The sequence below is a fragment of the Coregonus lavaretus genome (assembly GCF_964263955.1).
Source record: "Coregonus lavaretus genome assembly, chromosome: 16".
Taxonomy (NCBI): domain Eukaryota; kingdom Metazoa; phylum Chordata; class Actinopteri; order Salmoniformes; family Salmonidae; genus Coregonus; species Coregonus lavaretus.
The window spans coordinates 15,672,179-15,685,306 of NC_140003.1; the positions used below are offsets into that span (position 1 = coordinate 15,672,179).

Below are 13,128 nucleotides of genomic sequence, written 5' to 3' on the forward strand. Positions count from 1 at the left end.
CTCATCTACAGACAATACCCCATAAAACATGTTTTTAGAAATATTTGCTAATTTGTTGAAAATGAAATACAGAAATATCTAATTTACATAAGTATTCACACCCTGAGTCAATACTTTGTAGAAGCATCTTTGGCAGCGATTACAACTGTGAGTCTTTCTGGGTAAGTCTCTAAGAGCTTTCCACACCTGGATTGTGCAACATTTGCCCATTATTCTTTTCAAAATTCTTCAAGCTCTGTCAAATTGGTTGTTGATCATTGATAGACAACCATTTTCAGGTCTTGCCATAGATTTTCAAGTAGAAAAATATCTACTTAACTCGGCCACTCAGGAACATTCATGGTCTTCTTGGTAAGCAACTCCAGTGTAGATTTGGCCTTGCGTTTTAGATTATTGTCCTGCTGAAAGGTGAATTCATTTCCCAGTGTCTGGTGGAAAGCAGACTGAACCAGATTTCCTCTACGATTTTGCCTATGCTTAGCTCCATTCCATTAATTTTTATCTTGAAAAACTCCCCAGTCCTTAACGATTACAAGCATACCCATAACATGATGCATCCACCATTATGCTTGAAAATATGGAGTGGTACTCAGTACTGGGGCTCCCGAGTGGCGCAGCGGTCTAAGGCACTGCATTTCAGTGCTTGAGGCGTCACTACAGACCCCCTTGTTCGATTCCAGGCTGTATCACAACCAGCCGTGAATAAGAATTTGTAAATAAGAATTTGTTCTTAACTGACTTGCCTAGTTAAATAAAAAAAATTAAAAAAGATGTGTTGTATTGGATTTGCCCCAAACATAACACTTTGTATTCAGGACAAAAAGTGATTTGCTCTTTGCCACATTTTTTGCAGTATTACTTTAGTGCCCTGTTGCAAACAGGATGCATATTTTTGAATATTTTTATTCTGTACAAGCTTCCTCCTTTTCACTCTGTCAATTAGGTTAGTATTGTGGAGTACCTACAATGTCTTTGATCCATCAACAGTTTTCTCCTATCACAGTCATTAAACTCTGTAACTGTTTTAAAGTCACCATTGGCCTCATGGTTGAATCTGTGTTTGAAATTCACTTTTCGACTGAAGTACCTTAGAGATAATTGTATGTGTGGGGTATAGAGATGAGGTAGTCATTCAAAAATCATGTTAAACACTATTATCCATGCAATTTATTATGTGACTTGTTAAGCACATTTTTACTCCTGAACTTATTTAGGCTTTCCATAACAAAGGGGTTGAATACTTATTGACTCAAGATATTTCAGCTTTTCATTTATAAATCATTTGTAAAAATGTCAAAAAACATAATTCCACTTTGATATTATGGGGTATTGTGTATAGGGCAGTGACACAACAATCTTTAATTCATCCATTTTAAATTCAAGCTGTAACACAACAAAATGTGGAAAACGTTAAGGGGTGTGAATACTTTCTGAATGCTTGACACACTACCACAAACCCAATTCCACTACAACAACACAAATCAATGTTAGGGTTTTAGTATGATCTAGATGTGAAATTAACTATCACAACACTACACTAGATGACTGGTTAGTTCTAATCTACCAGCTCCTCTAAGATTGGGGGTGTAAAAAGGAAATCATACTGTACCAAATCTAACGAGCGACTGAATAAAGAGGACCAGGAGAGATTTGTCTGTTTGAAAGAAGGACAGTTAGAGAGCTTGTCAAGTCGTTCTCCATACTGTACAGTCGTGGTCAAACGTTTTGAGAATGACACAAATATTAATTTTCACAAAGTCTGCTGCCTCAGTTTTTATGATGGCAATTTGCATATACTCCAGAATGTTATGAAGAGTGTTAAGATGAATTGCAATTAATTGCAAAGTCCCTCTTTGCCATGAAAATGAACTTAATCCCCCCAAAACATTTCCACTGCATTTCAGCCCTGCCACAAAAGGACCAGATTTCTTTTACATTTTTACATTTTTTAGTCATTTAGCAGACGCTCTTATCCAGAGTGAGTGCATTCATTATTTTTTAAATATATTTCTTTTCATACTGGCCCCCCGTGGGAATCGAACCCACAACCCTGGCGTTGCAAACGCCATGCTCTACCAACTGAGCTACATCCCTTCTTCAAGCTACAGCTACAGATGACATCATGTCAGTGATTCTCTTGTTAACACAGGTGAGAGTGTTGACGAGGACAAGGCTGGAGATCACTCTGTCATGCTGATTGAGTTAGAGTAACAGACTGGAAGCTTTAAAAGGAGGGTAGTGCTTGAAATCATTGTTCTTCCTCTATTGACCATGATTACCTGCAAGGAAACACATGCCGTCATCATTGCTTTGCACAAAAAGGGCTTCACAGGCTTGGATATTGCTGCTAGTAAGATTGCACCTAAATCAACCATTTATCGGATCATCAATAACTTCAAGGAGAGAGGTTCAATTGTTGTGAAAAAGACTTCAGGGTGCCCAAGAAAGTCCAGCAAGCGCCAGGACCGTCTCCTAAAGTTGATTCAGCTGCGGGATCGGGGCACCACCAGTGCAGAACTTGCTCAGGAATGGCAGCAGGCAGGTGTGAGTGCATCTGTACGCACAGTGAGGCGAAGACTTTTGGAGGATGGCTTGGTGTCAAGAACGGGAGCGAGGAAGCCACTTCTCTCCAGGAAAAACATCAGGGACAGACTGATATTCTGCAAAAGGTACAGGGATTGGACTGCTGAGGACTGGGGTAAAGTCATTTTCTCTGATGAATCCCCTTTCCGATTGTTTGGGGCATCCGGAAAAAAGCTAGACCGGAGAAGACAAGGTGAGCGCTACCATCAGTCCTGTGTCATGCCAACAGTAAAGCATCCTGAGACCATTCATGTGTGGGGTTGCTTCTCAGCCAAGGGAGTGGGCTCACTCACTCTCAAATATTGACTCTTTGCATAAACTTAATGTAATTGTCAATAAAAGCCTTTGACACTTGTAATTATACTTCAGTATACCATAGTAACATCTGACAAAAATATCTAAAAACACTGAAGCAGCAAACTTTGTGAAAACCAATACTTGTGTCATTCGCAAAACTTTTGACCACGACTGTACACTGTGGTTGACACCCAGCTCCAGCTGGCACCGGATCACACAGAGTAGTAGAATTCCAGCCAGCGGAACCAGGGGAGGCCCTGTTTGCTGTTGGCCTCCATCTACTCACCAGGCAGCCTGGTTGTGAATTACTCAGGCCTATTTGTGCAGATGCATTTAATGGGGATAATTCTCTGGTTGCTAAGCCATTGAAATGCCAGTGAATCCTCCTCCTCCTTTTCTCGCTCTCAGATTAATGACGGGGCTGCATCTCAAATGGCACCCTGTTCCCTATATAGTGCACTACTTTTGACCAGGGCCCTTAGAGGAATAGGGTGCCATTTGGGACACACACACACGGCCTCCATATGGTTCCACAGGCAGCAGCAGCAGCAGCGCAACCCTGTTCTGTTCTCTTCCTGAATGGGAGGAGCTATAGGAGACAGACCAGCCACTCCACAGCAACATCATCGTCACACTCTGGGAAAAACGATACCGGCCGGCTGCTACACATTTCTTGACTGGATTTGGTATTTCCACGCAGAGCAAAAACATGCTTTAAACAGTGGATTACTGACCAATGAATCACTGGCTTATTACTGGCCAACTCACCATGAAACAGTCCAGAAATGACTGAGAGAGGTCAGTTCAGTGACACAGGACTGCTTTCATTCCACTTAGTAGTAGCAAATGAAATGTAATTAGAGTCCCGGCTATATTTGGCATACCAGTAAAATGGCCTAATGCAATAATTCCTTTATGTGTTCTGCTTCCGTTTGCTACTGGTGATTCTGACGTTACTGAACATCTCTACCTCTTGGATAAAGATGTCTAGATTATCTTTTGATGGCACTGTGTGTGTGTGTGTGTGTACACTCACCTTGTTCTTGCGGTCCTGGCTCTGCTCACTGCTGGTCTCAGTGGCTGCGTATGGTAGACTGCTGCTGGTGGACGAAGGCTCCTTGTCCCTGTCTCTGTCCCCAAACCAGGAGAAGGGCATACAGGTGGGTATAGAGGTCATGGACTCAGAAGGGGACAGGTTTCCCCCAGATTCCTCCAGGAGCTCGGCAGAACCCCTGGGCATTAGGAAAATGAAGAAAAATAAGCAAAGTCTCCAAGTTACAAATTGTCCCTTTAATAGCACAAAGGTCCTCTGATAGCAGAGCTGTGAGTGTACGGTGATGACATATCTAGGATGTGGTGAAACAGTAGGCCTGGTAACATGACATGTGACATACCTGCTGTCCAGAGATGCTCGCATCGCCTCCTTGTCATGTTTCTTCCCTTTGCCACCAGACTTCCGGAGGCCACTGTTGGTTTTCAAAAGCTTTAGATGGTGCAGGACTAACAGGACTGTCAAACTGAAAATTAATTATTATCTCAGGCACTTACCCAAAAATCGTCTTTTTGGGTTTTCCTACTGAAGAACTCTCATTTGTTTCATCTGTAACAGAGTTACATTTTTGACAACGAAATGAACTGCCACAAGCAGAGAGCCAGTAAGAGGCATATCAATATGGTGACAGTCAGTGGAGGTAGCAGCAACAACAGGTTTTGTAAATGTGCTGTGTAAAGAGCATATTGTGGGTAGCAGATTCATCTGTTGATGAGGGGCAGTACCTTTGAGCTCCTTGCCCTTCCCCTTGGACTCCCTCTTCTTGACGTTGCGAAGGAACCCTGAGGGGGAGTGTGGTGAGGGCAAAGAGGTGTCTTTGGGTGGGGACAGGGAAGGACTGCCCCCGCTTTCGACACTATCTCTCTGGGACGGGGGCAGGGAGGGGCTGCTGGAGAGCTTCACCTTGCTCCTGGATCTCTCCCCAGCCTCGGGGGTGTCGTCCCTCTGGCCGGTCCTAGGATAGCACATGGGCACGGGCAGGGATAGGCTCTCCTGGATGCATCTCTTCCTCCTGGTAGAGTCCTCCTCCTCGTTCTCCTGGAGGGAAAAACAGTCAGCAGTGATGTGAGCAGACAAACAGTGGAGATAGAACTGATACATGTGAATATTGGTATTGAACATGCATCCATAGAAGGAGATGCGGAAGAATACATCTTTGAATTAGCTAGTACTATTGACCCTGAAATTGTTTTCAAAATGACTGAGAGAACTTTCCGGGCTGACCTGTGAGTGGCAAGGGGACATGCCAAGGTTCTCCTTCAGTTTATTGCGAGACGGACGATTCCTCCTTGGGGCCAGTAGGCCCTTGGCTTTGTGTGCACTGGTGTCCAAGCGCTCAGTCTCAGGGACCAGCTCGCTCCAGTCTGTATCTGTGGAGGAGAGACAAAACACAGCTCAGAGCTCAGTAAACACAACATAAGGCATACACTGTACACTATTCTCAGACATACTCGTGTTCAGAGACAGTCACGCTTTCCAATGGTAGTAAATGATGGGTGGCTCCTAGCCTGTTCGTCAAGTGTACATTGAGCCCTACCTAGATTTAGAGAGTCCACTGACTGTGTGTTGGTGACAGGGCCTTCACTCCCCTGGCTGCTCCATCTCCTCTCCACAGCAGAGTCCTGACCCGACTGGGTCTCTTCACGGTCAGCAGGCGGACCGCTGCCCTCCAGGACCGCTATCTGAGGAGAGAACCACAGAATGGACAGTCAACTTCTTCTCCACTAGGTCTGTTCTAATGTTGAAGTCTCTTTCTTCCAATATGTTCCTCTTACCCTGTCCTGCAGGCTTTCAAGCTGCTCCTTGTACCATCGATCCTTCTCGTCTAGAACTTTCTTCATCTCCTCCTCCTTCTTCACAAAGTCAATCTCCCTGGAAAGGAATCAGACCATTAGACTTCATAAATCATTCCATCGACATATAAACATATTGTACTTTCTACACAACATGACTCAGCGTAGTGGAAGGCCTTCCGCCTGTTCAGAGCATGGGAAGCTCAGGTCAACACAGAAACTCACTCAGCTGAAGTCGAGACTTCTAAATAATGCAATAATGCACGTCTAACTTGGCCCTTAGTGAACTCAACTCACTTCTGCTGGTAGTCCTTGAGCAGTTTTTTGGCCTTGTTGTATTTCTTGTCCAGGGCCTCGTACTGGCTCTGGGTCTCCGACAGTTGCTTGTTGACAGTTTTACACAGATCCTGGGCCTCCAGCCAGTCCTTCTCCAGCTTCAACATCTTCTCATTATTCTCCTCAATCTTCTGCTCCAACTCAACCTCCATGGGCTCCCTGGATGCGTTGTCCTCCTCGGACGCCCTTAGCTGTAGAGGAAGAGTGAAATGTATTTTTAGTACCTAAATGTAAGGGCTTCTCATCTACTAGTAAAATCAACATATTCAAATCATTACGGTCAGTCAGATGACAGACAGGCAGAGACAGAGAGCATGACTGATGACATTTATGGTTGGTCACCGGCTGGCGACAGCTACACTCCAAGCATTGATCATACCTTTTCCTTCAGTTGGTTTATTTCAGCTGTTGCTATGCTTTGTTTCAGCTGGAGCTAGGGTAAAGAAATAAACAATTTAAGTAACAAAAACAAGCACATATCACACAAATAATTACACATCCACCATACTGTAAACTTGTGATAATTCTAGCATTTGAAATACCTCCTTGAATTTCAAGCCCATCTGTGTGGAGTCCACGTTGGAGGGCTTGAACATGGCCTCGGTCTCCGGCAGGTCAGACACCTCCACAGTCCTTCCGCCGGAGAAACTAGACTCTAGGATGCCTCCCTCCTCTCCATCCTCTTCCTCGTAGTGCTCCTCCTGAAACACAACCAACCACAACCACACAATGACATCACGCAGCCAATCACCTGCCCACGTGGCGCCCAGCAGCTCGGCTCGGAGCCCAGGGGGGAGGTATGGGTAATCACTACATCATATCCCAGTGTTACCGTGGTAGCCTGCAGAGAGCCCAACAGGAGGCCTGTATCAGCAGGAAATGCATATCTTCTGCTCATCAACATGTTCCATCACACACACACACAACCCCAAACATGAGCCACCGCACAGAAAAAGATAACACACAAAGCCCCATCACACAACCACACACTACTGCACAGATTATTTGCATACACACATAGAAATGACCAAATTTGTTCACCACGACCAACAGCTCCTTGGACAGGAGTAGCACGGCATTCAAAGTGCCTTCGGAAAGTATTCAGACCCCTTGACTTTTTCCACATTTTGTTACGTTACAGCCTTATTCCAAAATGGATTAAATTAATTAATTGTTTTCCTCATCAATCTACACACAATACCCCATAAGGACAAAGCGAAAACAGATTTTTAGAAATGTTTGCAAATGTATTCAAAATAAAAAACAGAAATACCTTATTTACATAAGTATTCAGACCCTTTGCTATGAGACTCGAAATTGAGCTCAGGCGCATCCTGTTTCCATTGATCATCCTTGGGATGTTTCTACAACTTGATTGGAGTCCACCTGTGGTAAATCCAATTGATTGGACATGATTTGGAAAGGCACACACCTGTCTATTTAAGGTCCTACAGTTCACAGTGCATGTCAGAGCAAAAACCAAGACAGGATTGTGCCGAGGCACAGATCTGGGGAAGGGTACCAAAAAATGTCTGCAGCATTGAAGGTCCCCAAGAACACAGTGGCCTCCATCATTCTTAAATGGAAGAAGTTTGGAACCACCAAGACTCTTCCTAGAGCTGGCCACCCGGCCAAACCGGAAATCAGGGGAGAAGGGCCTTGGTCAGGGAGGTGACCAAGAACCCGATGGTCACTCTGACAGAGCTCCAGAGTTCCTCTGTGGAGATGGGAGAATCTTCCAGATGGACAACCATCTCTGCAGCGCTCCACCAATCAGGCCTTTATGGTAGAGTGGCCAGACGGAAGCCACTCCTCAGTAAAAGACACATGACAGCCCGCTTGGAATTTGCCAAAAGGCACCTAAAGGACTCAGACCATGAGAAACAAGATTCTCTGGTCTGATGAAACCAAGATTGAACTCTTTGGCCTGAATGCCAAGCGTCATGTCTGGAGAAAACCTGGCACCATCCCTACGGTGAAGCATGGTGGTGGCAGCACCATGCTGTGGGGATGATTTCAGCGACATGGGGTAGGAGACTGGTCAGGATCGAGGGAAAGATTAACGGAGCAAAGTATTATTATAAAATATTTGTTTTGTTATTTAGCAGACGCTCTTATCCAGAGTGACTTACAGTTAGTGAGTGCATACATTTTCATACTGGCCCCACGTGGGAATCGAACCCACAACCCTGGCATTGCAAGCGCCATGCTCTACCAACTGAGCTACACGGGACTGTACAGAGAGATCCTTGATGAAAGTCTGCCCCAGAGCGCTTTGGATCTCAGACTGAGGCGAAAGTTCCCCTTCCAACAGGACAACGACCCTATGCACAGAACAAGACAACGCAGGAGTGGCTTCGGGACAAGTCTCTGAATATTCTTGAGTGGCCCAGCCAGAGCCCGGACTTGAACCTGATCGAACATCTCTGGAGAGACCTGAAAATAGCTGTGAAGCGACGCTTCCCATCCAACCCGACAGAGCTTGAGAGGATCTGCAGAGAAGAATGGGAGAAACTTCCCAAATACAGGTGTGCCAAGCTTGTAGCGTCATACCCAAGAAGACTCAAGGCTGTAATAGCTTACAAAGGTGCTTCAACAATGTACTGAGTAAAGGGTCTGAATACTTATGTAAATGTGATATTTCTGTATTTTTTAAAAAATACATTTGCACAAATGTCTAAAAACCTGTTTTTTCTTTGTCATTATGGGGTATTGTGTGTAGATTGATGAGGGGGAAAAAACTATTTAATCAATTTTAGAATAAGGCTGTAACGTAACAAAATGTGGAAAAAGTCAAGGGGTCTGAATACTTTCCCAATGCACTGTATCTATATGATATGCTCCACAATGGGACATGTACACTGAGTGTACAAAACATTAAGAACACCTTCCTAATATTGAGTTGCACCCCCCCTTTTGCCCTCAGAACAGCCTCAATTCGTCTGGGCATGGCCTCTACAAGGTGTTGAAAGCGTTCCACAGGGATGCTGGCCCATGTTGACTCCAATGCTTCCCACAGTTATGTCAAGTTGGCTGGATGTCCTTTGGGTGGTGGAATATTCTTGATACACACAGGAAACTGTTGAGCGTGAAAAACCCAGTAGCGTTGCAGTTTTTAAAACAAACTGGTGCGCCTGGCACCTACTACCAAACCCCATTCAAAGGCACTTAAAGCTTTTGTCTTGCCCATTCACCCTCTGAATGGCACACATACACAATCCATGTCTCAATTGTCTCAAGGCTTAAAAATCCTTCTTTAACCTGTTTCATCTCTTCATCTACACTGATTGAAGTGGATTTAACAAGTGACATAATAAGGGATCATAGCTTTCACCTGGTCAGTCTATGTCATGGAAAGAGCAGGTGTTCTTAATGTTTTGTATAATCATTGTATATCGCCTTTTATCAGATCCAATAGGTTTAAGCTTTGTCTCTTTTCCAGGTGCCCTACCTTTTCATGCCCAGTTCCCTTTCTAAATAAAGGCATGTGGTTGCCTGTGCTTTTGAAAAGCAAACATTGCACAATTCCAGCAGGCTCCAGCAGCCACCCCACCCACACAGCACCAGGGTTACTCACTGCTCCCTTCCCGGATGGAGCGTGACTGGATTGGGCTAACCAACGGGCCAGGGACCAGGGTCGGGCCAGGTGACTCACCTCCTCGGTGGACTGTTCATAGGGGTCGTCCAGGTGCTGCTGCTCCTGCTCGCTCTTCTCCTGCTCCAGGGTCTCGCTGATCAGACGCGCCACCTCGCTCTGCGTCCCCGGCTTCTCCCGGCCAATCAGAAAGCTGTTTGTGTGACAATAATAAAAACAAACCAATTTATTCAATATTTCTCAATTTTTCAAGGAAATTTATTTTCTTCCAGTCATACCTAATCACTTAAAGATAGCTATGAGGTAATTTTGTGGGAGGCTCCATTACTGCCACACCTTAATCTCATGTTCCCAGATAACCTAGAACTCTGGGGGCGAGGCTAGCCACACCGAGGATGATTACGACTTATTTCAAAGGGCCTACTAGAGCTGGACTCTGAGCTCACCTGACTGTTCCTTTAGTGTTCTTCAGCACTGTAGCAGCAAACAGCTGGGTCACTCCTACCAGACTGATCCCATCCACCTCCACTATCTGGTCATTAACCTGGATCCTAGTGGAAAGGACAACATGCAATCATAAGGCAAGACATTTGAGACATATTGTATGTTGGAAAGAGGGCGTGCAATCAACAGGGGAGGATATTTGAGAAATGTACTGTAACTACGTTGTAGTGACTCTTTTCCACAACATAAGGCCAGATACCCTGGGAAACAGAAGGAGCCATTTTCTTTCGGTGCCTCACAGGGTTATAAATACAGTCAGTTGTTTAGAAATGTCTCCTTCTGTTTCCCAGGGTATCTGGCCTTATGTTGTGGAAAAGAGTCACTACAACGTAGTTACAGTACATTTCTCAAATATCCTCCCCTGTTGATTGCACGCCCTCTTTCCAACATACAATTTGTCTCTTGACCCTTGTGAACCCTTTGACATCCCGACAGTGTTGTGGATCATCGTGATGGGCCTATAACTTACAACACATTTTAACTGCCACGGTTAAAACACGGTTAAAACTTTAATGCTTCGGTTAAGCACAGTGGAGCGCAGCGCGTTACCCCAAAGGGCTGGGCATCACCTGCCATCCCGTTCAGCTGCTCCCCGCTCAGTTATGGTCTTCACAAAGATTCCTAGTTTCTCCAGGCCCTGGTCAGCTCCCACTCCCATCCCTATGATACTGATGCCCAGGCCGTTGTCTCCTGTGGGGCAAAGAAAGATGGGGAGTTAGAATGGATGGATGGGACTGCATTCTCTGGACCCTTGTGATGATGATGATGATGATGATGCATCTCGGCCAGGGCTGCCTTGTAAAAAAAATCTCAATGGTACTCAAAGGGACGATGGTACTCAATGGTACTAATAAAGGAAAGATTAAAGACAGACAAGAAGACGGACCCTTTTCAATTTCCACGGGGAACACGTCCATCTTCTCCACCCTCTTCTCCAGCTCGTACTCAGCCGACGCCGCCACGGGATCCACCTCATCGTTGCGCCGGTCGTAATCCTCGTTAGAGTAGGTGCTGAACACCTGCAGTGTGGGAACACAAGCACAGGGGGCTTACAACTAGGTACACCACTTCCCCACACTCCAACAACAAGCAATGGACTCATATTCTGTCTCTGTACTCATAGAACTGGTGTTATTCTCTAAAAGAAGTCTGTTCTGCTGAGAACTAGTCTATTTATTAGTCTCTACTGTGGTTATGAGTTTCAATAAATATCAAGCAGACTAGGCCTTGATGTCTTGAACGCTAACCCTTCATTAGTTATCAATAAAAAAGTGCTCCCAGTGCCATCCACTCTTGTTCACCCTTTGCCAGTGAAAGAGGCTTTTGTGCCTTAGTTTTTGGACAGTGAGGTAACTTGCAGTCTCACTAGTTTACAGCAAACAAAAGCACTGAGGCATGCAAATGCCAGTATGCACAAAGACACACTGTTACAGGGATTTCATTAAGGTTTAAAGAACCTATGATTTCAGCAGACATAACATCAGAGCACTAGCTCAGTCTCCGTTCAGTTCAGAGACGATGTAGCGGTTTCCTTGTTAGGATCCTAGTCGCACAAAGTGTGGCTGGCAAAGCACACCCCGCCCCGAGAGAAAGTAGGCCACAGCTGGGAGGAAAAGAGTGGATGTGGCAAAGATCAATGCTCTGTGGCAACAGGTGGTAATCCTCAGTGCTAAAATGAATAGCTCACAGAAAGCCTGTATTCAGTCAGCAATCTCTTGCCCTCTGTTAGCTTTCATTACAGGTGGGCATTATCCCCACCATATCTGTGAATAAATCAAACATCACACAGTTCATTTAGCCGGCATACCGCGTGTATAGAGCATGTTGATAGAGCATGGCGTTTGCAACGCCAGGGTTGTGGGTTCGATTCCCACAGGGGGCCAGTATAAAAAAAAATATGTATTCACTAACTGTAAGTCGCTCTGGATAAGAGCGTCTGCTAAATTACTAAAATGTAAATGTATTTATTGGCTGACATGGCCGCCTTCCATAATCTAATCTGTGAAACACTCCTAGGGTCACGTTAAGGTGCTCTCTGCTCTCTGGAGAACCATCTGCTGGCAGTGACTACGTTATCAGGATGTATTAAAAAAGGTATGTATCCAATCTATCTAAAGCGGCTTGGGCTGTGGGCTCCCAGGCCTGTATGGTGTGTCCTCTCCTCAGTCACAAGGTGATATCCAGCCAGAAAGACAGAGAGCCAGAGCAAGCAGCACAGCCAGCTGGGATTTCAAAGCTGCTTTTTACAGATGATCTCAGATCTGCTCTGAGAGAAGAGAGCTCTACTGATAGTGGGGACAGAATAGAGCGGACCACACATTAGTCTTCAGCTTTGATATTCTTCAGACATCCTGTGTCAAGAACTGCAGGAAACGCACTCAATATCGAATGTGTTGCTGGCTGCAGGAAACTGAGGAAAGGGAAGATATGTTTAGGTTTAAAAGAGGGGAATGCGGAGTCTACAACTGTCAAAGCCAAGGGAATGAACTCTAGTCTAGAGTTGTTCTGTTCTCCCTAATTTCTAAGGCATGGGGTCAGCTTCAAGTGTGACCTCACTGTAACAACAGCATAGTTGTTACCTCATGCAACCACAGCGCCTTAGACCTGACCCAATGTGTTATTACAACCCATTGACGAGCTCAGAAAAGTGGGGCCCACTGTTAGTCAGAGCATGCACTATTCTGAACAAAAATATAAACACAGCATGCAACAATTTCAAAGATTTTGCTGAGTTACAGTTCATAGAAGGAAATCAGTCAATTGAAATAAATAAATTAGTCCCTAATCTACAGATTTCACATGACTGGGCAAGGGCGCAGCCATGGGTGTGCCTGGGTGGGCATAGGCCCTCCCACTTGGGAGCCAGGCCCAGCCAATCAGAATGAGTGTTTCCCCACAAAATCGCATTATTACAGACAGAAATACTCCTCAACTTCTTGATATGCCAGACCTGTCAGGTGGATGGATTA

At 45.1% G+C, this 13,128-nt stretch overlaps 1 protein-coding gene across 1 annotated transcript in view; it reads right to left on the minus strand.

Moving 5' to 3' along the window:
* The window catches only part of LOC311143308 (neurabin-1-like), a 42,917-nt gene that overhangs the window by 5,473 nt on the left and 24,316 nt on the right, over window positions 1-13,128 (minus strand). The window contains exons 3-16 of the mRNA XM_084179140.1: window positions 11,046-11,178; window positions 10,729-10,849; window positions 10,102-10,206; window positions 9,716-9,848; window positions 6,603-6,761; window positions 6,440-6,493; window positions 6,022-6,251; window positions 5,707-5,803; window positions 5,469-5,613; window positions 5,156-5,301; window positions 4,657-4,969; window positions 4,429-4,480; window positions 4,275-4,346; window positions 3,917-4,112 (exon numbers count right to left, since the gene is read on the minus strand). Of these exons, the coding sequence (XP_084035266.1) occupies window positions 3,917-4,112; window positions 4,275-4,346; window positions 4,429-4,480; window positions 4,657-4,969; window positions 5,156-5,301; window positions 5,469-5,613; window positions 5,707-5,803; window positions 6,022-6,251; window positions 6,440-6,493; window positions 6,603-6,761; window positions 9,716-9,848; window positions 10,102-10,206; window positions 10,729-10,849; window positions 11,046-11,178 (1,956 nt within the window). The remainder of the gene's footprint in view (window positions 1-3,916; window positions 4,113-4,274; window positions 4,347-4,428; window positions 4,481-4,656; window positions 4,970-5,155; window positions 5,302-5,468; window positions 5,614-5,706; window positions 5,804-6,021; window positions 6,252-6,439; window positions 6,494-6,602; window positions 6,762-9,715; window positions 9,849-10,101; window positions 10,207-10,728; window positions 10,850-11,045; window positions 11,179-13,128) is intronic.